We start from the raw sequence: 26,841 nt of genomic DNA on the forward strand, positions 1-26,841 counted from the left end.
TCGCAAAGATGAGTAATTGCGAAAATGATATGAATCTTATTAATATAATAGTTACCGCTGTTTGAATACTTGGACATATCCTCGTCAAGACATCCCTTTATAACAACAGAAAATCTAACAATTTAAGCAAAAATTTCCATTATTTGTGTAAAATGGTTTAATGAGGTTTCGTAATTGATAGCTCTCGTTCTTTAAAAATACATCAAACTTTCAGTAGCAATAACATCTTTACTAACAGAAGGATTTTGGAATAGGTTTATACAATTAGATCATTGTAACTGTTACTAACTTGTTTGCTTCCGATACTCGGTATTCATTCAAACAATCGCCTTGCAATGCCAATTGATACTTTCCTTCCCATCAATACTTGTTTGCGATCCTTTGTTTCATTAACTTGGGAACTTAATAGAAGTTCTCGGACGTATTGTGTCTGCATCTTAATTGGATTTCCTCCCCGTAACGATCCCTTCTGTCTCGTTTAGCGAATTTTACCATTGCGTCGTTTATTACGAAATAAATAGCATTGCATAGTGTATATCGGCAAACGAAATTTAATTTCATATTAATGAACCATTAGAAAAATTAATGGCACATGTAAAATCAAATTTTTCTGTATATGCATATATTCTGTGTGAGATCTTTTGATTTCAAAAGTACACAATTTTAGAAATTCTTCAAGACTAACATGTGACGACTTTGATTGACGAATAATCACGATTACACTACAGAGCCAAATACAAAGTTTATTCCACTAATGGTTTTAATACATTGAACAGAACATTGATGTAATGTCATTTGCAATTAGTTATCACCAAGCTACAGATCTTTATGCGTAATACAAATTTCCTAAATTAATTATAAGAAATAAATGATATAAACATTGGGAATAATGTAATAATGTTGTTAAATTCGACTGCATTTATTCATTGTTTTGTATTCTGCTGATTCGTGTTTGTTAAAAATCCATGAAATCTGCAGTTAGTTATAAGAATGGGGAATCAGTACTTACAAAATTGAAAGTACCAATTTTTATAGAATGTCAACGAAAAATTCTCTTTATTAAAATATACATTATGATAAACTACGCGTAAAATTTGAATAAGTTTAAATAAGCTCGTCAATTTTAGTACTGAATCGTTTCATTACATTTTAGAAAAAGTGGTGTTACCTCTAACATAGTATTCTATTGTATTAAAAATATTGTATGCGAATTTAAAATACACATTCGTATGTGTAAATTTAAGGTTGCTTAGAAATTTGTCCTCATTTTTCTATAAATATCAACTATCACAGAAAAACCGAATCAAAATAATTACATATTATAAATTAATTTATTAGTTTTAATAACTTGTCCTTGTGTTTAACGCCTTTTCTTTTGAATTAACCCGTTTATATCAATTTATTATGAAAATCAGATTATGAAACATTTTGTAAACGAATGTCTAACAATAATAAACGGTCTTACATATTCACTTTTATTAATTGTTCCGATTCAATTTATAAGTTTATGTATATAATATGAGTTAATAGCGACAAACACTGACTAATCAGAGGCGAGATCAGCTGGCGCGAGACGACCCAGCTGATTGGCGGAACTGGGTTTCGTCAGCTCATTGGCTTAGCTGCTTTGTGCCAGCCGTGCTCGCCTCTCATTTTTCAGTGTTTTTCGTTAATAATTCGTTAATGATACCGCAGATTTAATTTTGGTAAAGGAAAAAGTTACTTCAAATAACTTCAGGAACCCTTCATTTGCGACTGTGAGTGGCTTTTGGGACTCCCTGTATGTATATATATCTGTGAATGAAAATTAAGCGTGGCAGAAGTATTAGGTTGTATAAGTTTCTTCCGCGCTACGCTATGAGTAACTCTAAGTGGCTGTATTTATATAAATATGCAGGCTTATCTCTTAGCCGTTTATGGCATCGGTTTCAGTCGTCCCAGAGCTCTTTTAAAGTACATTTCGTTGGTGACAGTCTCTTTTAAAATTTTTTCTGCACCCTTCAATATGGAGAGCCAAAAGAAGCATTTGCGACATGTTATGCTTCATTGCTTTAAAAAAGACAATAGTGCAGAGGACACTGCCTACGAGATTTGTGCCGTTTACGGGAGTGGTACTACGACTATAAGAACCGTCCGCAATTGGTTTACAAAATTTAGAGCTGACAATTTCGAGTTGAAGGATGAAGATCGCAGCGGCCGCTCAGCAACGACGGATACGGACAATATCAAGACTGTGCTCACTGAAAATCCGCAATATAGTGTGCGTGAGATAGTGGATGCCACTAATATTAACAAGACAACGGTTCAAAGGCATTTAATCAAGATGGGATATGAGAATCGATATGAAGTTTTGGTTCCACACCTATTGACGGTGGCTGGTCTTATAAACCGCGACTTTACGTGCGATTTGCTTCTCCAGAGACATGAAAGGGATCCTTTCCTAAAGGGGCTTGTCACCGGAGACGAGACTTGGATTTTATACCAAATTGTGCATCGAAAACGTACTCGGTCTAAGGAAAATAGACCTTCAACTGTTGCGAAGCCTGCACTTCATCCGAAGGAGGTTCTTTTGTGCGTTTGGTGGGACTGGAAAGGTGTAGTGCACTACGAGCTCCTTTCTCAAGGCGATACGGTCAATGCTGACAAATATTGCAATCAACTGAATGAATTAAAAAGCTGCCATAGCAGAAAAACGGCCAGAATTCGCGAGCGAACGAGGCGTCGTTTTCCATCGCGACAACGCAGGACCGCATGTTACGTTGGCCGTTATGCAAAAATTATTACAGTTTGATCGGAACGTTCTACCTCATCTTCCTAGCTTCCCAGACCTTGCTCCATCCGATTATCACTTGTTCCTCTTCTTAAAAAATTCTCTCCGTGGTAAATCTTTCAAATCCATAAGCGAAATAAAAACGTACCTAGGTGAATATTTTGCAAATAAGTTTGTTTCTGCCAAATTTTTATATTCTAATCTGTAGAAAAGTTCGTTAGGAACGGTAGTATAAATATCGAACAATAACATTTTTAATTGTAATAAAATCGATAATATCCAATACTCCGGTTCTATTGTATGATAGGTACATACTTTCGCCTTATTGTGAATGCCTCCGACGACCGCGAAATTTCAGCTGGATTTTCGGGGTCGGTCGGCCCCGGCCTCGAGGCGCAGCTGAAGGAATAAAATCTCGATTCCTGGACAGCCCGGCGTTGATTGGAAATCGACGGACGATGAAATTGGAAGTCGAAAGCTGCTCGGTGAATATCCAGCGAACGCGAATAACCGCGCCTGATACGAGCGGTTTGGGATGTGAATGACGCTATTAGTTAGAACGATCAAGGACCTGCTAGCGCCCGGCATTCAGCGGCGGCACGGTAAACCGATTCCAGGTGCTAATAAACAATTGATTTAGAAGGCTCGATAGTCGTTGAATTTCACGGCCGAGGGAAATCGATGAAAGTTTTATTTATCGCCAATTTTCGGAGACAGGTTCGAGTATACGTTGCTTATCCGAACGATCGATTATTGGAACGATCGATTATCCGTACACTAGTTATTCTGAGAGATGTTATTGTAGATACGTGTCAGTCAAGATCAAACTAAATCCGCAGATGTATCATTGTCATTGTAATTTACGCGGTAGACGAGTATGTCGAAATGTTGCAACTGTATCGTTTTATCAATCGAAGCGTATGAATATATGATGGCAATGTAGCGTGGGTTTATGTGTATCGCAATATACGTGAAACAATCCTGGTGATCTAAATTATAGAAACGATAATGACAAAAAGATGGTTAAAAGCATCAAAGAGATTTATAATGTTACTCGTTCAATTATCCGATTATTACATAATTTTTTCAGATGTTATTAAACATGTAGTATTCTCTTTTAGGGCATTTTTAATTTTTGTTACAGCGGATCTCTAGCAAACAAGAACACAGCAAATTTAGTATTAGCATTCATCGTATTCTTCTATGAAATATGACAATTGTGCAACTAAAATTTATGTTATTTTGTTTTGCCTAATGGTTCCCGTTTCCCTAAAGTTTTACAGAAAATTCCAGATAACATATTTCGGCTGTGTTGATCGCGCACGCAGTATGCTAACTAATCGATCGAAGAAAACTCCGTTTGATGAGAAATTGTGACAACGTGACTGAAAAATGATAATTACGTGGAACAGAAATAAAAAAAGTTGTAAATTCCTCAGCAGCACGGTGCGACGCGCTCATCTTCCGGTTCAGTTGTGTAACTGTTTCCGCAGCACAAGTTTCATTCTACTTTTTCGAAGTTTTTTCGATTGTATTTATCGTTCCTCGCCCGGTTTGATCGTAACGGAGTCAAGAGCTTCGTTCGAGCCGTTTAATTATTTCTTCCGACGAAGCGGAAACGCGTCTCTACTGTAGCGAGCAAATTCCTCTCGTAATACAACGCCATTGGTGACTTTCGACGAACACTGACATAATTAAAGATCGTTTGTACTGGCAACTCGAGCGCGAATTGTCCACAAAACAAATGGATCTGTGAAAACGGGATCGGAATCAGCAAGTAGATCTGTGACCGTTGAGTGGCGCTGGAAAATTAGATGTCATTTTCAGGAGCGCGAAGCTACATTAATTGTTAGATGCCAAACTATTCAGCGTTTAATTGCAATTTCAATTCTGAAGTAATACTGCCTATTAGATTATTTTATCAATCTCATTAAATCCTTCAACTTGGAGTTCGCGAATTTCTGTAAGTTAAAATTAAAATTTAATTTCTAACAATTAATATTAAAATTGAGTTTCTAACAATTAAAATTAAAATTTAATTTATGAAAATTAAAATTACAATGAAATTTCTAAAAATTAAGATTAAAATTAAAATTTAATTCCTACTAAATATTCTTCATTGAAATCGTTTACTTTAAATCTTATCCTTGGTTTCATACTTTAAATTAATATTTGTTACTCTATGCAGTGTTATCATCAGACTGCGGCTTTTATGCATGTTTCCCAGAACTCCTGTCTACGCGTTTCAGGAACCGTCAAAATGCTTTTACTTGAATCTAAATGAGGACTCGGAATTAACCAGCACGCAACATAAGAATCGCGAGAGCTATATCTCCTAATTCTCATCGCGCGTCTCTGTATATGCTTTGTGTGCATATACGCGCGTTGTGATAGGCATCGTCAAGAAGCGAAAAGCGTGACGAGAGTCAGGAGGCGTAGCTCTCGCGATCCTCACGTTATGTGCTGGTTAATTCTGAGCCATGATTTAAACACGACTCTGGGAAACTCTCCGTAAGATGCGCATCGTTCCCAGAAAAGACCAAAATCTCTGTATACTACTATGATAACACAATTTAATTGTAAACTGTTCCAAGTCAAAATATTGCACAATTTTCATTACAAATAGGTGATGAAAACATATAATATAATATAGAGTTATTGCAACGTATTGCTGTCACGTTTTACTTGTCCTAAACATACTTTCTACAGGCATTGAAAAGTGTTCATCCAGTATTTCCCGTATATATAGTATGTTTCATTCCTAAATTAAAGGCAAACAAAAATCGAAACGGATAATACAATATTTAGAAATTATTGAAATTGTTCATTCTTTCAAGTGAAGTTGTGTATTGCTCAGAAGGATCGGAAACTGAAAAAAAAAATGAGTAAGAAATCAGACTAGTAAGAGATTGAGCACCTCGAGCGATAATTCTCGGTACAAAATAGTAGACGAAAGATAAACGATCGGGAAACATCTTTCATGAAATCTTCGTACCAGTCAAACAATCCAATATTATCGTTGAAACTCACACTTCGGCCATAAAGTGATGGTAAAAATCTTCGTTATGAAAGAAAGTTAGTGAACTACATACAGTCAGTCCCATAAGTATTCGTATCCACATTGCTTATAAGAGAAATCTGTTGAAACCAAGGGATGCATGTAAAATTTTGCAATAAACTTTTTATTATGAATGAACACATGTATAAAGTTTATTTATACCAAATTATAACAAAATTGATTAACTAATAACAAAAATATATTGATTTTACTTCTCGTTGTACGTATTAACAGTCCACAAAAGTATTCGTACCAGTGTAGATTTTGTCAAAAAATCGCATATCATAGTAGCATTTTTACTTTACATTAATAATTTTCTAGTACTCTAATGAGTATATTTAAAGTTTAGTGGCGCATAGAATTTTACGATTATACGATCAGATGTTACGATGATCTAACGTGGTCACTATGAATTTCGTAAATTATTCTGCTCACGCGTGCATTGGTTTACCGATGGGAACAAAGGTGCGAATGATGGAAACTATAATGAGGTGGTTGCGTTCATTTTCAGTAACATGAACGTTCGCCAGATGCTTTGTTAGCGTATATTCACGGTTGTAAATGTTACGAAGAAAATAGAAAACAAAATTCCGGAAGATGTAGAATTATAAGTACTCTAACTACAATTACAATTTAATACATCATTTACCAAGATGATAAAATAATTATTTATTTTAGAATAAGAAATTTTCGATTATTTGCAGTAGTACAAATTGTTGACAGTACAATCATGATTATAAACATTTGCTCTAACCATAGAAGGTAGGAGATTAAATCAGGTTACAAATCTGGTATATATTTCCAGCACTAGCAAAATCAAATAAAGTATAGTAGTCATCGCCATTAGTCTGGGAGAGTCCTTGTAGCAACTAAAAAAATTCAAGTTGTTTAGTTCTCTTTTAAAAAAAGTTATACCGTTTTAAAAGGTGTTTACCTAGTTTTGTCACTGTACTATATATCACCAGGAGAAAATCAGAGGCAGCGTGAAATAATCCTGAATGGGGTGCTCGAGGAGACGTTTTGAAACATTATTCAAGCCTGCACGTATTCGTTTCCAATTTACTTTGACCTGGAACGCATATGAGGGTGGCTGGTTGGCTCGCTCTAGAAAAAGTCATCGCGCGAAGTCGCAAATTGCATCGTACAACTAAAAACGATGTGCGTCCGACGCTGGTCGCTGAATGGTGGCCTACCAGCGGCCAAAGATTTTAATTTCTAGCGAATTGCCAGGTCAAAGGTAGCCTACATTTAATCCGCGAAAGCGAGTAGGTCGCGGCCGAGCTTCAACCCCCTGATATCGACTTTAACGAGGTCGTGTTCCTCTCCATTAACCGAATATAATTTGCAGGCGTCGGTGAGGTAACACGGTAGTGAATGCTTGAATTTTCAAAATCTGTAACCCATAAATTAGAACGACACGTTCCACCTCGTCTCTCGCCATTAACTGCGCCCAGTTTAGGTAGCTGTATTTCAGTAGACAATGTGATTACAGAGTACAAGTGACAAAAATTTCGTTTTTCTACGCACAAATTGGCAATTTTTCATAATTTTCGAGTCAGAGGCTCTCAATTTACAGTGCAAAGTATTCATTTCGTACAAACAAGTTCCAAATGATTATGTTTTTAGTTATATCATATAATTTAGTCACCAGGTTTTTTCATACCCAGTGATCCGATCAAAAATTGTTTTAATGTAACATACATATATATTATACTGACAAAGAATTGAGAATATATGTCTATCTTTACCACTACCGGGATACACATGTCTTACGGTGCCACTAAAAAAAACTGACGAGACACATGTGTCCTAATTATCAACATTATTGCATAACTTCCAAAATCGATATGTAGCTATTCTCTACCTTAGTATTATCGATATCTATCTAAGAAACTAACTAAAATGTGAATAGAAAAAATTCAGGTCAAAAGGGTTAAGTGAGTATTACTGTATTCCTTCCTCCGAACACCGTAACATTTTTCTAATGAATTTCGCCGCAACTTCCAGGAATCATGTGTGCGCGCACGGAAGCTTCCTCTCTTCCCCCCTTTCTCTCTCCCTCTCTCTCTTTCTTTCTTTCTTTTTAGTTCCTTCCTTTTTTATGCGGTATCGACGACGAGGAATTAGGTCAGTCTAGATTAAAGATGTCCGTTTTATTACGGCAGACATGGCTCCGCTCGGTGCAAACGCAGACCGTCCATCGCACAGATATTCCCTGGCACCCTCTGCCGACTCACTATTGTTCCTTCATCCCGTGAGCTTCGATAGCTCAGCGCTTTTCCCTTACCCTTTCATTGCCCGGGCCGCTTTTCTTCGTCACCAGTTCTGTTTTCCGTGGCGACAACACCGCTAACTTTCGGTTCCATTTACTTCTTTTCTCTTGCTCACTTTTTCCCACGCTGGATAAAGTTCGCCACTCTTTCGCGATTAATCACCGATCCGTGACACCTGTCGTGTCGACCTAACGGGCATCGTTCACTCGGAAGTCGGCGAAGACTGCGCCGAACTCAAGGGACTGTTACGGAATGTCGCAATTGCGATGGCACAAGTTCATAGAAGCGAATGGAGCGTACTCGGTCGAACACGTGTTTAGTTCAATTGAATAAACAATTTTTCCTTCTCTTTGACTGTGACAGAAATTTTTTACCAGGATACAAAATTCATTTTTATCGTAAAAATGTCAATCGCTATCCCAAATTTTCACTTTCTATTCTCAGTTTCATTAAGCAAATTACTTTGATTTTATGGGAATTTTAGAGTTCGACGTTTGGCATTGAACATGTTAGCAGTACCTTTGTTACGTTCTTCATTGCGAGTGACTTTGCAGGCTAGTGAATGGATTAAAAAAGCTCGTAAAGTAGAAAGATATCAAACAATCTTGAATGAAAGAAAAGCAACCGAACAATGAGAATTTTTATAATGATCCCAGTCTAGTCGTGTTACGTTCATTAAAAGAATATTGTGTGCAACGATGCATGAAAACCGTCAATTCGTATTTACTGCCTGGCGTAGCAATGACGTAAAAAATATCATTTCCCATCGTGAGAAATACATTCAGCGAAGTTGACTGCGAAAGTAAGATAGGAGAGGTTTTCTACAGTCGGCTAATGGGTTCGTTTCCTTTTATTCATTTCGGATCGCGTATCTCTCTTGTCATTTTCTTAGTTTTATCTGCATCATCGCGCTTCGCCGCGCAAATCCGATGTTTTCAGATTTCAATGCTACCGTTAGCCTAGGATACCACCGACATGGGGCCATGGTTGAACTTTCTAAAGTTATGTTATCGCGGACTGGGTGCCGGGTCAGCAGACCATCGAAATCGTAACCATTTGATATCAGGTAGCGAGTCAGCAACCTGTAAGATCCAGTATGCGAAAAGAGCCGCGGCGTGGCGTTGCACCCTCTAAGCATGCTTCCAAAGAAGTAGGGTAGATTTCAGCAGAGTCTCGAGAGACTATTCATGCTAACGGCGCACGGTGATTTCGGTTCATAATAGCCCATAATAAATTAACGATCTTTATGAAAATTCCCATTTTCGTAGGTTATTCTACAAAAAGAGAAATTTGATGAGTAATAATATCTCATTAACGCTAGAACATTGAAAGTATTACAAGATTTAAGGTTTGCTTAATACTTTTTTTTAATAATTATAGTATTAATGAAATTTATTCCTATATATCATTAACACAGTACGTCAAAATTACGTTCTTCGAAAAGTATATCATAATTATAATATTAACACATTGATTACTGTGTCACCCATATGTGGGTGACAGAGTTCTTAAAAAATTAACTTTGTATGCACATACGGTGTTAATATGCTGCAGAAAAAAATATTTTTTTACTAAAGGACTCCAGTTCGTTTTATACATATTTAATTCAACATTGGTATGATAATGAAATAGTTGACGTTCATTAATTTTTAACGTCGCTACAAAGTTTTCATTTGAAAAATTTTAGTATATCAGACAGCTATAATTATTGTTTACGACCGTGCTGTTTTTTTTAACTAATTTTTGTGGTTGGTTTAAATGTGTTATACAGTGCGTCCGTTTCAAACTTTTCATTTGAAATCTCATTAATGGTTCAGGCGAAATATGTGAGTGAGAAGTGAATAGAAAATGTTTCGATACCAGTTAGAAGAATATAAATTATATTAATTATCTATGTGTTTACAGATGTAATCACCACACTCTCTGTATTTCAATAGTTTCAAATTTTAATTCAACAGCTTTAACAGGTTTGGATCCACATTCCGTTGAATATTTCTCATTTTTAATGTCGTATATTACAAAAGCTCGCTAGAATGCAGTGTATTTACTGCTCGCAATGAAAAGGGTAAAGGCATCAACGTTAATTTAAAAGAAAAATCAGCAGCTACCAGCTGCAACTCCAGTAATGCTGGAAGCAACGGAGGGTACAGCGCGTTTATTGTCGGCGATTTATATGTATGTACATAGCCGGTGAATGAATCCTCAGAGTAAAAGGCAATCGCCTAGGGAAACGGTTTTTATAAACGTTTCGTATAACTTTGTTGAAACAGAAATGCAAGGATTTTCGTTCAGTAGTTTCATGATATATTTGTTAGAATCAAATGTATGTTAATTAATGTATGTAATTAATGCTGCATGTACAGCTTTCAAATAACGTAAGAAAAATGTTCAAATAACATTTATGGCTTTATTACAAAATTGCAACACAGTTTCTATAATTATTAAAGTAGAAAATCTATTTTTCCATTTTTTATAGTTATTTATTTCCCAATATAGCTAAAGTTTCCTTTTATTAACTTTTTGGAGTCACTTATTGTTTCAATATACATATAGAATGGTATGAATAAGTGATGTATGAAATATGGCTTGGTCAAAAAATCATTTTGTACCGTGTTGAGGAGTCGTCAGATGTATGACGAAATCCTCTGAATATTGCACTTGGTGCCTATTACTATACTCGAAGGACCACCCACTGTGTGTGGGACTAAAAACTGTTCCTAATTGTAACACGTAACCTAACCGTTACGTATTCTGTCTATCTCTGTACTGTACTGAATTGTCTGAATCTGTACTGTTCTCCTCAAGGTCTGTACCTTTCTGTCTTGTGACTGAATCTATTCTGCCTCAAGGTCTGTACCTTTCTGTGTTATGTCTGACTCTATTCTGCCTCAAGGTCTGTACCTTTCTGAGTTGTGACTGAATCTATACTGCCTCAAGGTCTGTACCTTTCTGTCTTGTGACTGAATCTATTCTGCCTCAAGGTCTGTACCTTTCTGTGTTATGTCTGACTCTATTCTGCCTCAAGGTCTGTACCTTTCTGAGTTGTGACTGAATCTATACTGCCTCAAGGTCTGTACCTTTCTGTGTTTGAATCTGTTCTGATTTGCAACCCCTCTTTGGGCCTTACGCGCCCCCCCCCCCCTTTCCAGAGTGGCGGGAAACCTAGTCATCCCTTCCAATGTGCCCGAAGCACGTTGTCTGTGGTGGGGATGACTAGACGGGCCGCATGCACTCGGGGGTGGACGGATGTTTTTGGCAATGTTTTGAAAGTTCAGCTGGCCAGGATCGCTGATGCCGATACCTGACGGCCGAGTCCCTTTCCTTAGTCTTGGGACTTTATGGCGGGGCTTCATGGATCTGTGAGACTAAATGATGGCATTACCTTCATCATCCTGAAATCTATTTACTTTATTTGCCACATGTTGGCTGCGGACCGGCCCGCTAACGACTGTAATAATCCTAAACGCATTTAAAACGAATTGCTGAAAAACTCACAGATGGCCAGCCATACCATAAAGTCATTTCTATATCTCTCGCCCTAACATACCGTGTATTGAATCGAAAGATTCTTCTGTTCTCCATTTCATTCAGTTGGCTTGGCGGATCTGTCGCTCAATCCGTATTTAGTCACGCATGCATATACTGTAACCGTTCTGCTGTAATAACATATGGTGCTGTACTTACTGAAACGAGTTAAAAACTGTGATAGCACTAATATCATTATTATAAATATTTTAAGCAATATCGCCTCAACAATGCGGCAGCAATATTTTGCGCGCGCGCGTGTGTATGTGTGTGTATGTGTGTGTGAAAGAATCTCTAGTTTTTAAATATTCGCTTAAATATTCGCTGTTTGATTAGGAAGATGAAAGTATAGCATGTCATTTAAAATTTGAAGATAACTCTAAAATCTTAAAAATTCTTTCATCTACTATAATAATACTGTCATAATGCGACCCCTTTGAAACTTTTACTAAGAAAATTTTTCTGTATCACGAAAAATAACTGAGATATTCCAGGTGACCAAAGTTATTACCCACTTTACTGTCTTCCCAATATTCTAACAACAATTAAATCTCCGATATCCTCATTTCTCATACTTCATAAAATTCATACCTCTGACGTACAGTTCCCTGCAACAATATATTCCGATTTAACAGTTCGAGAGACTGTGGAAAGAGACTTAGAGCGAAGAGCTCGAGTTGAAGACCATCATAATAAAGTGCCATCTCTTTAAACATTCCGCAAGATTTCAAATATCTAAATCTACATTTAATCCTTTGCACTCGAATGGTGACTCTAAGGCACCACTAAAATTGTTACAGCACGTGTCAAAATAATTTTTATATTATGAAAATTTAGATTTCAGAAATTATTAAAAGTACAACTGTTGATTCATGAGTTACAAATGTCATAGGCATAAAAAATATTTTGTTATAGAAAATGGAAATGCTATATGTCAGAAAAGTTACTTTAGAATTACAGTTAAAATGGCATCAAGTGCAAAGGGTTAAAAGATACTTACAATTCACCTGTAGAAGCTACTTGTCTTCTTTAAAACAGAACTTACTATTTTTAGCGTTCCATCTTTTTTATTATTTTGAAGATAAGCAAGATTGCAAAGGCAAATCATTTTCGACATTTCAGAAATGTCAGATACTATGTAAATAAGTGAGCAGTTTATTTTATAAGAAGATTGTAACAAGACGTCAATCCATCATTTAATACATATACTTTTTTAAAGGAGGATACTACATTTTCCGCAGAATTCTTAAGTTTCTTAAGCATTATCGACAACTTTCCACTACGACGTCATTTTGGCGACATCGCTGCGGCATCATTTCGTCGGCGCAACGTGACGGTACAACTTGTTAAGAGTTCCTTAACAACTTCAACACTGTGCGAAAGATAATTACATCATTTCCATTTCCCGATTCTGCGCACAGAATTCGATAATGCAATAAATAAAAAGGAAGGTTGCGTTCCCCGCGCCTCATTATCCAATTTGAATCCTTAATTTCTAGATCATACCAGAGTTAACGAACTCGTCGTATATTTCCGAGATGTTTTGACGTTGACATCGTAGATTACTTTATGCAAATCGCGCACCATTTGAATTTACGAATGCCAAGAAGCTGTGCAATGGCGAAATGTTAAAAACGCGTGCGTCTACGTCACTCACCTCTTCCCAGACGAGTTGTTTGCTCACACCCGGACGTAGATTCATAATTTTCAGTTCAGCCGCTTTCAAGACTCCGTCCTGAGTGAACTCCACGTTAGGTTTTGCTGGATCATGCTCTACTGACACGTTCTTCAAGTACCTGAAAAAGAAAGAAGACACTTGATTGCCGTATACAAATTCGATCCAGAAATCCTTCGTTGATATAGTTTTCTTCAAAAGTATTTTAATATTGCAGAAGGTTTTAGACCACGGCTCGAATGAAACTATTAAAATTTTCAATCTTCTTTCTAAGGATACAGTTAGAAATCACAGTTATAGATCACTGATTAAACTATTGACTAAACCATTAGTTTGTCCGAAAAGTAATTTTCTTCTTCGTGTAAGATTTATTAACACTTTGCACTCGAGTATTGACTCTCACGACGTTAATAATTGTTCTACCATGTCCTATAATTATTTTTACATTATCAAAATCTACGTTTCAAAATTGTAAAAACAGAACAATTTCAAATGCATAAAACGCAATAAATCGTATAAGGTGGCTTTGAGTTGGAAAGGTTATATCATTTTCCCGATATAGAATATGATTCTTTCAAAACACTGGATTTCAGAATAATCAAATAGACAGCGGAAAGGCATACAAAAATTCGTGGAACGATATTAAAAAATTGTCTTCCTTTTTCCCTTGATAAACGAAATTACCTTTCCAGCAAACTAATATTTGCATGTGAAACGTATTCTAATAACATAGAGCTCAAGCGACAGATATTTGGATAGTAGAATATTTACGTTACGTCGAACACGATTTAATCGTACAATTCATATTATTATTGTATATGTAATATTTAAATTATTACAATATTTAAAACGTTTAAAAGTTCTCTATTTTCACGAAGCAAGTAATTATTAAACGAACGCGTACGAAGTTATAAGCAATTCAATAGGGTTACAGAAAGAAATTACTTGAAAAACAGGTCTCCAGTATTCCATCGCGACTCCCCGTAACTTCCCTCGCATGCAATCTGGGTGTTTAGACTCAGATTCCTGTTGTTGTCGTCATTCAGGAAATCCTCGACTCCGTACGCGTAAACCTTGACTGCGGTTGTTATCTCGCTGACCAGCCTTTCCGTGCTCGTGTCGAAATGTACACCTGGAATGAGAATTGACACGAAAGTGATTTCCGAAACAGTTGCTTTGGTCCGCGACGCGGTCGACATGCCGCGTACCTGTTTTCGAGAAACCATAAACTTTGGAAATAGTCTCTCCTTTATAACGCGTCAAAGATTTTCATCTAACTGGGATTTAGAAATCGAGTTCTATCGACTCAGGCTATGGTACAAATATTTCAATAGAAATATGATTTAAAGAATAATATTTCTCTCAATTTTGTTACATATACTTTATTTGGAATAGTCATTTATTTCTGTATCAAATGAAATACTAGTTGAAATACTTAATTAATTCTACAAATAAATAATAAGCATTTAATGTATATATTTTATAATATGAATCGAAAATACTTAATTGAAATAAATATTTCCTATATTGTACGTGAAGTGGAAGACTTAAATTCAATTTTCGTGAAAGTCTGCAAACCGAGCAATTGCGCGTAGGTCTTGACATTAAAAGTAAGCAGATATTAAATGTTTCAATGGCATACATTAATTATGAGATGTATAGGAAAAATCCTATTTCAAACGCGCACCATTATACGTATAAACGCATCGCTGCTGCGCGATACTTGTGAGAAGAATTCATGGTACAGTTTCCCGCAAACCTCGATGCGCTCCAATAAGTTTCACAGATTTTTATTCAAGCGTGTCCGGTGTTATTCCATTGTTCCCGCGTTTTAGAATTCAAGCGGATGAAACATGATCTCACAATGACAAGTTCACAGAAACAGTTTCGAAAATCGATGGAAGCCTGTGCACACAAACAGAACTGGCTTTTGGGTATTGCTGTTCCGGCTTCAAACGGCGGAAAAAGGGGAAAGTTTTTTTTATCAATACCACTGCGCGATCTCTTGGGATCTGAATTCATTTTCCCACGATTTCTCGTCCCCTTTCCACATGATCTAGTCTGATAACGCTGCGGTGGTGCTGCAGAATACTTTCTTTTTAGCTTTTAAACGCTTCAATACAAGGAAAACGGGAAGCCTTTCTTGTTACATACTTCGATGAAAAACTTGGGTAATCTCTTTACATTTTGTTATACGTGTATTACTTGCTATGTTACTCGATATTTCTAAAGCAAACAGAAATTGAAATGTTTGCGATAGACCGTTTATATTGTTCGATGTTATTTATTTCGTAAATGATACCAGATTTTGGACAGGGTTTGTTATTCAATAATATTTCTGCTGGGTGAAAACTGACCTGTTTTCTTGTTTCCTATGCGGCTTAGAATCTTGTAATTGTTTATATCAGTTGTGAACTTTATAAATCAGATACCGTCTATTTCTTTAGCGTGTGTAGCTCAATTTGATGGATCTTATTACCTCCGAATTTGTTGACTGAAATTATTCAGACATTCTCATGACTCCTGTAAAATGATCTTTTAGATCACTATCATATGTATACAATAAATATAAAAATTTCAGAACAACTTTATATTGGATTTGATTTTGTTCCGAATGCTTTAGGAAACAAAGTGGAAGCACTTGATTCGCGAAAGGGACAACTTCGTCTCTAAGAGGATGAATTTGATTCGTGTAAAGGTGAATTTGATTTGCGATGTGGCGACTACCTCCGCCATTCGCCACCACATGGATTCCTTCCCGCAACTACATAAAACCGTCCCGATTTGTATAGAGTCAGTCTACAAAAGTGTTCGTACAATTCTTAGCAGAGTCCATTTTGTTTTGTTACACCGTCATTTCACATCAATAATTATTTCCACACTTGACAGTCGGTTGGGTGAATGCCAACAAAGTAGTCTAGTTCGAAGCTTTGTCGATATAATAAAATCTACACTGGTACAAATACTTTTGTGGACTTTTTGTTATTAGTTAAGCAATTTTGTTATAATCTGGTATAAATAAACTTTATACATGTGTTTATTCATAATACAAAGTTTATTGCAAAATCTCACGTGCGTCCCTTGATTTCAACAGATTTTTCTTATAAGCAATGGGGGTATGAATACTTATGGGACTGACTGTATACACCATTCTTGCCCTTATCCCTGTTTAAGTCAGGGCCCGCTAGAACGCCTTACTGACGAGTCCCCTAGCGGGCCCAGGTCGAAACAGTCTCTCCTCTCTTTTCCCGCTCCTCGCTCCTCCAAATTTTCCAATTTTCATAGCGCGCCACAGCGAGAAGGTGAATTTCATTTACTGAAGGGTGAATTTGGTGTGCAAGTCATGTCATATTTGAATTTACTGTGAATAAATTCAAAATGTCGATTGCATTAACTTCGACCAGTGATAATATGAAATAACTTTCGTGATGTTTGATTAATTCAACGACGTATTTTGTTTATTTCATTTCCAAGATAGGCTGAAAAAAAGGAGAATTCTTCAGGTATAAGTGTTTCTCAAACGAACGACCGACTGTCTCGACTGGCTGGCTATTGAAAAGGATATTCCGAAGCTTGGAGAGAATCACGGAAATCGGAAATTGATGTCTTCCTCGAGAGTCTACCGCAACTGCCCTTCGAGAAAGAATAAATTTATCGAATTCTGTCGAACTGGAATACGTCGAACATTGTGTGCCCTACCGAATCTTCTTCATTTTGGAACACGGATCGTATAAGCGTATCGCCGTTGAAAAATTGCTCCAGTGATTTCCCGACGGCTACGAATAACCAATGAAAATCCTTCAGGATCCATTTATTGTTGCTGAAAATTTTATAATCTTGACACAGGGATTGATTCTTACATCCCCGCTGACTTTGGAAGATATATGAATATCTGACAAATAATACGAATATCGAAATGTATCCCGATTGTTTTATTCATAAAAACTTAATTAGGAAGATTTGGAAAGAAATTTTATTATAAATAATATTAAAGGGTTTAATAAAAACATAATATATTTTTCATTATATAAAACTATAAAATTTTTATACAAATTTATAATAAAAATTAAATTTACGCGTGAAATTGTGAATGTGAGTGATGAATCACCAATGAATTATCTTCTATGTTTTATACCAAATATTTTAGCAAACAAAAACTTATTAAGCTGACTATTCAAAATAAACAAATATAAAATTTAAATCTGAAACCCTAAAGTTTCTGAGCTAGTTACACCGAGTCATAAGGCTTTAAAATTCAATGAGATTCCCGAGTCGACGCTGCTATACATATCCATACATAATAGTGTACATGCAAATGTATGTATATTTTATTTTTCTGAGAGTAAATTTTCAAACTCGATTTTCTTGAAAACTAAGCCCCAAACGGAAAAAGTTATCGTTCATTTTTTCATACTTTTACGTGAGAAATTACCTGGTATATCTTTCAGGAACATCCTATTATAAATATCAATACAGATTCAGTGTATTTTAGTTTCACCGTACCAGTGTATAGATTTATAGTGCAGTCAATTAATGTTAATTTTAAAATAACTCGAATAAAAATGAAGTAATCATGTTGAAATTTTAACTGTGGTTCGGGGGCATGTGATATTAACGAAAATTGTGTATGGATTACTAAAACCGATGATTTTTTAACAAAAAAAAATTTCTTTTATAAAAAAAAATGAAAAGTACATTTTTATAACATATATTTTTCTGGCAAAACGTTCTTCAAATGATTTCTTTAAGGACTTTCTTTAAGGATTTTTGTATATCTTGGTATCCATTCACGATAAATACTTGATAATATCGTATTTGGAAAATCGCGAGACCTTTGACCGTTCTGTTTGCCCGAAAATTTGGCGGCGCTCGTCTTTGGGATTGTTCGCGCAGGAAACCACCTTTACAAATTCGCCTAATAAAATTACACGGACGAGCTTACGGCAATCTTGCGGAACAAGTTCCGCCGACACGGTGGAACGGGTTTCGAGCACGTAATCCTGCAGAAATGAAAACGAGCAGCGTCACTCACCGAGCATCCCAACTGGAAACTGACTGGGCGGCGTCTGTGGGTTCTCGATGACGCTTTGCGTGACCACCCACACGTAATTCTCTCCAGTCATCTTGTAGTCTTTAGCGGCCTTCAAAATGCGGTTCGCCTCATCTCTGGTCGAATAGAGAAGCATCACTCTGGACTCGCTTTTGGACAGTTCGGCAAGGTCGGCCGCGTCTGTGACCAGGGTCGAGCTGAGTATAGTGAACTTGAAAGTATCCTGCATGTCCGAGATTCTCTCGCGGATTGCCTGCACGAAATCGTCGTGGCCTGCTATCTGCGAAGTGACTAAGCTGAATTGATGCCATTTGTATCTCTCGAGGATGCTCAGCATCGCGGCCGTCTGGTGCTCCAACGATGGCGCCAACTGTAGTTGCAGGTTGCTCTGCGATGCTTTCTGAAATAATGCAGAATACAATCGTTTTTATTATTTTCTCTGTTTGCTGGATTTGAGGTGTTCTTAGAGACAGGGTGTGGGTAATCGTTATCCAAAATTATATTTTCGTCTGATATATGAGTGTCGACTATTACGATAGGGTAAATGTAATGGTAGGGTAATAATAAATATAGTGGTAATATTAGTGGTACTAGTTACTGTGGTGTGACCAAACTGCTGTATTTTTGACTTCGTTTTAGCTATAATTAACTTTATATTTATCGAATAGAACATATTATATTTTTTCATTTCGTTTATTCTTGAATTAAAAAACTGAATATGTCTTACATTTTATGTTCCACAGTAACCGACTCCACTATGTTTTGCAAACTTTAGGAACATTATTTTGATCGAACAAAATTTTCACACATTTTGCGTCAATACTAAGCAAGTAGCCTAGCCTGTACCATGGTGAGTTCAAGTGGAACCATGACAGGAATGCGGTGACATATAGTAAGAATGCAGGTCCGATTGATCGGAGTCGGAGCGTACTTCCTCACACGCATTTTCGACTCTATTGACTGAAGCAGTCACACACACAGACACACAGACACACGTACATCAATTGCATGGGAGGTATCCTGCTCGTTCCGCCTGACCTGCAGACCCCACTTGTCAATAACCCTCCGAAAGCCACTTCTATTGGCAAATAAGAAGATCAATAAGCTAATCGATGCGAAGAGCAAGGGGATAATCACGTCTTTTGTTCAGCGTGTAACTTAGCTAGTAACACTTCGCCGTCCGCACGTCTCTTCGCTTATCGTCGGTCATTCTTAGGGTTATTTCAATCCTGTCTCCCTATTTTCATGAAATTTCGAAAATATACATATGTAAAGAAATGTAAAATTTCTTTGATTTATACATTTCTTCACTTACATTTTCTTTGGTAATTACTCAATATTTTTTCTCTTGTAGATGATACGAAGCAAAACAATCTTTAACCACTTAAGTGTGGTTGACGAATATATATCCTTCATGGAGATGTGACAGAATTTGGTGTCATGACGATTACATCCGTCATGCGTAAAATTTTATTACAGTCTGATATTTAAATTGTAATTCCGGTGAAAACTAAATTATATTCATAAATTGTAATATGTTTAAAATATTTAGAGGTTAAGACAACATGAAACAAACAAATGAAAATTATAAATAATTTGAGTTGGATTCATTTCTTCCGTCGTCATCGTTTGATTATCGCGACACATACTAGTGGGTGTTTTGCAAACAGATCCGCACAGTTAACTGGTTAAGATGTAACGCAACTCCACAAGACTTGCACATTAAATTTGTTGTCTTTCTTTTTCCATTTGTTAAGGCAAGAGGTTTTGAAATGACTTTATCGTATGACCGACCATCTGTGAGTTTTTCAACAATTCGGTTAGGGTTATGGCAATTTTGTTAGCGGACCGGTCCGCAGCCAACATGTGGCACATAAAATTAAATAGATATCAGGATGATGAAGGTAATGCCATCATTTAGTCTCACAGGTCCGAGGAACCCTGCCAAAAAAGATGCCTCCCAAGACTAAGGAAGAAGGGAATCGGTCGCCAGGTATCGGCATCGGCAATCCTGGCCAGCTGGAATTTCAGCGCGTTGTCAAAACACCTGTCCACCCGCGAGTGCAAGCGGCCCGCCCAGTCATCCCCACCACAGACAACTTGCCCCGGACACATTGGAAGGACTAGCCAGGCTTTTCCCGACTCTGGGAAAGGGAGGGGCACTCGAGGCCCAAAAAAGGGGGTTGATGAAGAGAATTGGCGAAAATCAGAATAGATTATAGATCCAAACAGTACAGTTTAGTACACATCATAGCTTCAAACAGTACAGATCAGAGCTTCAGACAGGACAGAACACAGTAGAGAGTCAAATAGTACAGTACAGAAGATATAGAGAGATACGCGTAACGGTTAGGTTACGTGTTACAAATAAAGTCATTCATTTAGTCCCACAACAGTGGGTAGTCCTTTGAACTAGTAGGCACCAAGTGCAATATTCAGAGGATCTCGATCATCCATCTGACGAGTCCTCGACACCGTTTTTGGAACATACATGGCAGTTTCTTTCTTCAATGTCATACGGCAAAGTCGATTGGAACATTAGACAAGTTGTCTGCGCATTATCATGAATAATTGTATCTTCCCTTTCGTCTGTCATAATGAAGGGGCACAAGTACTTATAAAAACAAAAACATGCTGACGTGTGCAACTTATTGTTACTTAAACAAAACAACAACGGAACACCACGCCATATTGGATGGTACCATGTGCGTTACGCCACTGTGGTGACGTCGGCAGTATAGTGAAAATAATCAAAAGTCTGGAATGACAACAAAGCAGAAGAGGTTAGAAGGAGACTGGGGGAGCGAGACGGAGATAGTGACGTCACGTTGTTTGTTTCCAAACGGACAGACTCTTCTGCCAATAAGGGAAAATAGAGGATCATTTCTGCCAATAAGGGAAACGCGTTTACCCTATTTCTGTGAAAGCGTTAACATGGATGGGTTGGTGGGGGAATTGGTCTTGCATTTTTCTCTATGCTATCTTTCCAGCATGGAATAGTACGCTAGAACCTCGATTATCAGATCCAAAACATGACACCGGACCATCGATAACCGGTCGTTTGAACAATCGAATACATCTATTTTTCTATTATGGAAAGTTGAAGAAAAACATATTAGGTTGTCAAGTATGAAATGGAGCAAAGTTCATGTTATTTATTTCAATTGCACGTAGTCTCATTTAGACGCCGTATTTTGGCATAATTTGTTTTTCGTGTGAAAGGTACATCTTTTCCTCTTTCTAACGCATATTTCAGTTTGAAAAAAATTACAATTTCTTTTTGTATAGGCGATTAAGTGAGACGATGGAAATCAGTTAAAATTCGTATGTTGATGAAGTATGAGTTCTACCGTGGAGATATAACATGGCAGGCAGTCGTCAATATCAATAGTGTGTTCGGCATTCAAGTGGTTACAAACGCGACTGTAGCCCGTTGGTTTAAGAAATTTCATTCGAGAGATTTCGACCTGTCTACTAAACCAGGTGGTCGACCTAAGAATCAGGTGGATAATGACGTCCTGAAGCCACTGTGGAAGCGAATTCCAGCCAAAATGCACGTGAATTATCATTAATGTACAATGTATCAAAGCAAACAATCTTGACTCATTTGGCACAAATCGGTAAAGTGAAAAAACTGGACAAGTGGATACCGCACGAATTGACTGATGCACAGAAGGAACGCAGACTCGACGCATGTCTTTCTCTTCTTTCTCGCAACAAAGCCGAATCATTTCTCATTCAAATCGTTACGCGCGATGAAAAATGGATCATGTACGATAATCGTAAACGTTCATCGCAATGGTTGGACAAAGATGAACCACCAAAAAACGAGACATCCACCAGAAGAAGCTGATAGTCACTGTTTGGTGGTCTCGCTAAGGTGTGATCCACCACAGCTTTGTGGAACCTGGCCAATCGATCACGGCGGATGTCTACTATTATCAATTAGACGAAATAATGAGAAATTTTGCGATTAAGCAGCCAAAATTAGTTAATCGAATGACTCCAATTCTCCTGCACGACAACGCTCGGCCACGTGCCACACGAATGACCGTGTCAAAGCTACAGGAGTTGAAGTTGGAAACCCTCCGTCACCCACCGTACTCGCCAGACCTTGCCCTCCCACTGACTATCATTTCTTTCAAAATTTAAATAACTTTTTATCTGAAAAAAATTTAATTCCGCACAGGCTGTCAAAATGGCGTCTCAAGAGTTCATCGACTCCCGTGATCCAGGCTTCTACAGCAAAGGAATAAATGAGTTACCTCTAAAATGGCAAAAGTGTATCGATGATATGGGTGCATACTTTGATTAAAAATAAAACGTTTTTATTGGAAATAAAATCGAATTCAATTACGTGCATTTTTTGCTCCATTTCATACTTGACAACCTAATAGTACCCAAATGTAAACATGATCCTTAGAAGAAGATCTAGTGTATTCCTCAGACAATATCGTTTGGATAATCGAACATTTCGATAAACGAAGTTTTGTTAATGGAATTTTCGGTTAGCAGATGTTCCGATAACCGATCGTTCTATTAAATAGGAGGTCCGATAATCGAGGTTCCACTGTAATAACTTTATCGACGAACGTATCGCAATTCACCATTTCAGTAAGAAGAGAAGAAGATGACCGAGGATTTACGATTGCACGGTGCGATTTACGATCTCCTACGGTTCTCGAAAAAACGAGTAAAACAAAAGGTTGGAAGTAGCTGGACGTATTCAACTGACAAATTTATATTGAAATTCCACGAATCTGGAAATGGCTTTATATCTATCTGTTTCAGATAAGTAGGAACATCAGAGGATTAGTTGAGCACTCTTCGTGGATTTCGTTCATAATGCGGAATTGATTGCTTTTGTGAAGCGAATAGGGAACTAAAAATTAAGCTTTTCTCGGATGATAGTAAAATTTTACGGAATAGCATATCAAATATACATATTATGCAGGCTGTTCACCTAAATACTTTAAATATAATTTATTATGTTTTTTATATGTAAATTTGTTATGTTTGTTTTTCGTTACTTATAATTATTTGTTTTTCTTTTAACCCTTTGGCTACGGCAGATTTTGGCACGCGCTGGCCTACGGTACGACACGAATATTAAATCGCGACGTCCACTGGGTACGGTAAGTTTTTCGTTTTTCTGAGGAAGTATATTAAAATATTAAAAACACTGAATTCTATTAAATTAAACCAATATTGCTTGAAGTGAACATTAATTTTAAGCTTCTTTTTACAATATTTAATAATTTAATAATAGACGGGAGAAACAGGCGAAATTTCTTCTGGACGCCTATTGGCGTCTACAGTGCTGATGCTAATTAAAACCGTAATTTATAAAATACGAGTTTAAAATTGAAGTTTAATCATAAAAGTTATGTAGGCTAACAATGTTCATACAATTTGCGTAATTACTAAATACATTTCTTGTAACATTGTTAATTTAGTTGCAACTTAAAAGTAACTCAAAATCGAAAAATGAAGAAAAATTTCTGTTTTCGTTTGAAGTAACTTTCTCCTGAATACAAATGCAATCCGCAGCTTTTTTTTACAAGTTATTAATGAAAAACAGTGATCAATGAAAGGCGAGATCAGCTCACGCGAATCGTTTAAGCCAACGAACAAAGCCCAATTTCGTTTACTAGCTTGCGCCAGCTAATCTCGTTTCTCGTTGGTCACTCTTTTCATTCTGCATCCTGTATACAGGGTGATTCATTTAACTCGTACACCAGAATTTTTCTTGTAAACTACATGTTGTATAATAAAATGTTCCGAACGAAAGTCGTTTTTTTTTCATAAAAATACGAGGGACATCTTGGGGTTTTTAATTATAATGTGCAACGCTTGATCATGTCGGTCTATTAAATACAGAATAATTCTTTAATTCATGTTTAATTTAATGCAAAATGTTGTCCACCACAAATCGATGGAAACATGTGAGCGATTAAGCTAGCCAGTGATACAGGTGTAAGCGTCTCACATTTTGTTAAATGATTTTCATGTCTTGATAAAAAGCGAAAGTGGCTGCTTTTTATACCAAACAGCATTATACAATATATGCAACATTAAGAATTAAACGTCTTATTCTGTATAATACAAGTATAATAATCAATTTTATTTCTCATCTTCTGAGAATGAGAAAATATTAGCTTAAAACACGTAACTAATACGAGATTAAATTTTACCATTAAGTCTCTATTGTATGATTGTTTAATATATTTGTGTGCACATTAGTAATGCTCAAAATTATTGTTCTATTAGTAGCATTGAAAGTTCTGCTCAATTTAGATTCCTGTTAATTTATTGCATAAAAATATGCATATGTATCACGTTGCACACTGAACAAAGTGCTCGCCGTGAATAGACTTGCGGGGAAAAGAACTGAAGGGAAGACTTACCCGTTCTAATCCCGAGTTGTCGGCATTCCAGGCAATCACCGGAATTCCAAGATAGCCAGCCAGCTGTAGAAAGTATTGAGCACTGGCTGTACTTCGGCCATATTGTTCGTAGTTCACCATGTACAAGATGGTTGACACATTCATCGGCAGGAATTGCGTACATAGCGAGTTGAGAATCGCTGCAACACAAAAACGTGGATCCATTGTTATTGCTAGTATTTTCACGATCCTTCACTGTTTAATGAAAAAATTCCAATATGCTTCTCCTAAGGTATACGCAGTGCACGTCATTCTCGGATAACACTGACATTCACTGACACGAATTCGCATACTTAATTGTGGAGATCACGATTCTAACTTTTGATCTGTCTAACTTTCTTATTTGCTATCTTCTTGCACTGCAGTTAACTCCTTGCTGTACCATGATTTTTCTAATTACTATGAGTAGAATTTTCTTCGGTCGCACTAATTTCTTAGAAGAAAAAGGAATTTTATATTTATGGTGTGCTTACATCTACTTGAATGTTTAACATGTTGACGCCGGCGCCGATATTCACAGTTTTCTCTATAATGCGGCACTCGAAATTTAAAAAAAAAATTGAATAATTATGGTAAGTTTATGACATTAAACTTGTATGTTTCTACTGTTGAATGGCTATTTTGTATTACCTACTTTGTGTAATGTAAGCAGAATAAACAAATACACACCGCCTCACGAAAAGACACATGTGATCCACGCCGGTGATGCACGCCGGCGTCAACATGTTAAATATTGGTTACGCGAGAGTAAAATTCAATTCCTACCTAAAGGAACTGATTCATACCTAATAGATTATTACTAGAAATATCCGGTACGAGAATGATCATCTCATATTTTTCCTCTATAATTATCCCAGAAAAGTTTAATTGCAATCATGGAATGAGTGTACTTGTTACACACGGCTACCTTTGCTCATAAATTCGGTTCGATAGGGCTGAGACAAATAGCTAGCCAAACGTTACAAGCAAAAGTAAATACGTATCGTTTCTCGCCAGTTGCGAACTAATTGGGAGGAATTAAGCAGGGTCGTGTAATTTTGGTAAACGAATTCGCGTTAGTGTTGCCCGTATCGTCGTGTGTGCACGGTGTTATCTATTAGCGCAATATATTGCGGTTCTCGGCAGATAGCAACACCAAATGGTTTCTATCGGGCGTTTAACGGCTGGCTGGCTTTTACTGGTAGCTACAATAAACATTACGGTTGAAAAAGGAGCAAACGAGCCGGTATGGAAGGCAAGCCGGGCCTGGCACGCCACGTTGTCTCGGTTGATCAGCTGCGATCAATTTTACAGGAAAATGAAACCGTGACTCGACAGATTTGACACCCTCCCGACGCAAAGCAATCAGCCAAGAAAAATGAAGATGGAAGGAGAACAAGTGGAAGCCGGCTTATTCGTTACGCGTCGAAGCTGCAATTTCGCGCGGTACGTGACGCTGAGAAATTCTTCCCGATTCCAGGAATACTCTAACTCGCAAATAATAGAAACTTCCAGTGCAATTCTCCTTAGAAATCTTGCCCGCGGCAACAGTCCGTAGACTCATGCTGTAAATTAATATCCTGCGCGCTCTCATTTGTCTCTGTAACATTGTATACGGATCGTAACGCTCGTCTTACACCTGTAATCATTTTATCTCTTTCCTTACGCTCTACAGTCGTCTGAAAATTCGCTTTCTGTGACCACCAAATAGCTACCAATAGCTAATCAAATAGCTATTTCGAGGTTTAAGGTTATAAAGGGCTTTCCGGTAAAGACGCTACAACTTCTTAATTATGTACATGTGTCTGTTTTTCGAATTTTTATTTGTCACATTCTGCCATTTGTGCCCATAATTATGAAAGTGGTCTAAGTCATATATTTATTGTTTCGAGATATTTAATGAATCGCATTTGAATAAATTAAAAAATATTTTTACATTATGCAACATTTTAATTCATAATTTTATTAGTTTCGATTAATGGAAATTTATTATAGATATGAAATTTTGTGTGAATTTCATAGGAAAATGTTGTTTCTAAAGCTTGAATTGACTTAGACCATTTTC

The 26,841-nt window shown here is 36.9% G+C and overlaps 1 protein-coding gene across 1 annotated transcript in view; it reads right to left on the bottom strand.

Moving 5' to 3' along the window:
- Positions 1-26,841, bottom strand: part of Nmdar2 (glutamate ionotropic receptor NMDA type subunit 2) — a 136,286-nt gene that overhangs the window by 88,209 nt on the left and 21,236 nt on the right. The window contains 4 exon segments of the mRNA XM_078184810.1: positions 13,284-13,422; positions 14,247-14,433; positions 18,334-18,751; positions 24,759-24,937. Of these exon segments, the coding sequence (XP_078040936.1) occupies positions 13,284-13,422; positions 14,247-14,433; positions 18,334-18,751; positions 24,759-24,937 (923 nt within the window).

The sequence above is a fragment of the Augochlora pura genome, chromosome 7 (genome assembly GCF_028453695.1).
Source record: "Augochlora pura isolate Apur16 chromosome 7, APUR_v2.2.1, whole genome shotgun sequence".
NCBI lineage: Eukaryota > Metazoa > Arthropoda > Insecta > Hymenoptera > Halictidae > Augochlora > Augochlora pura.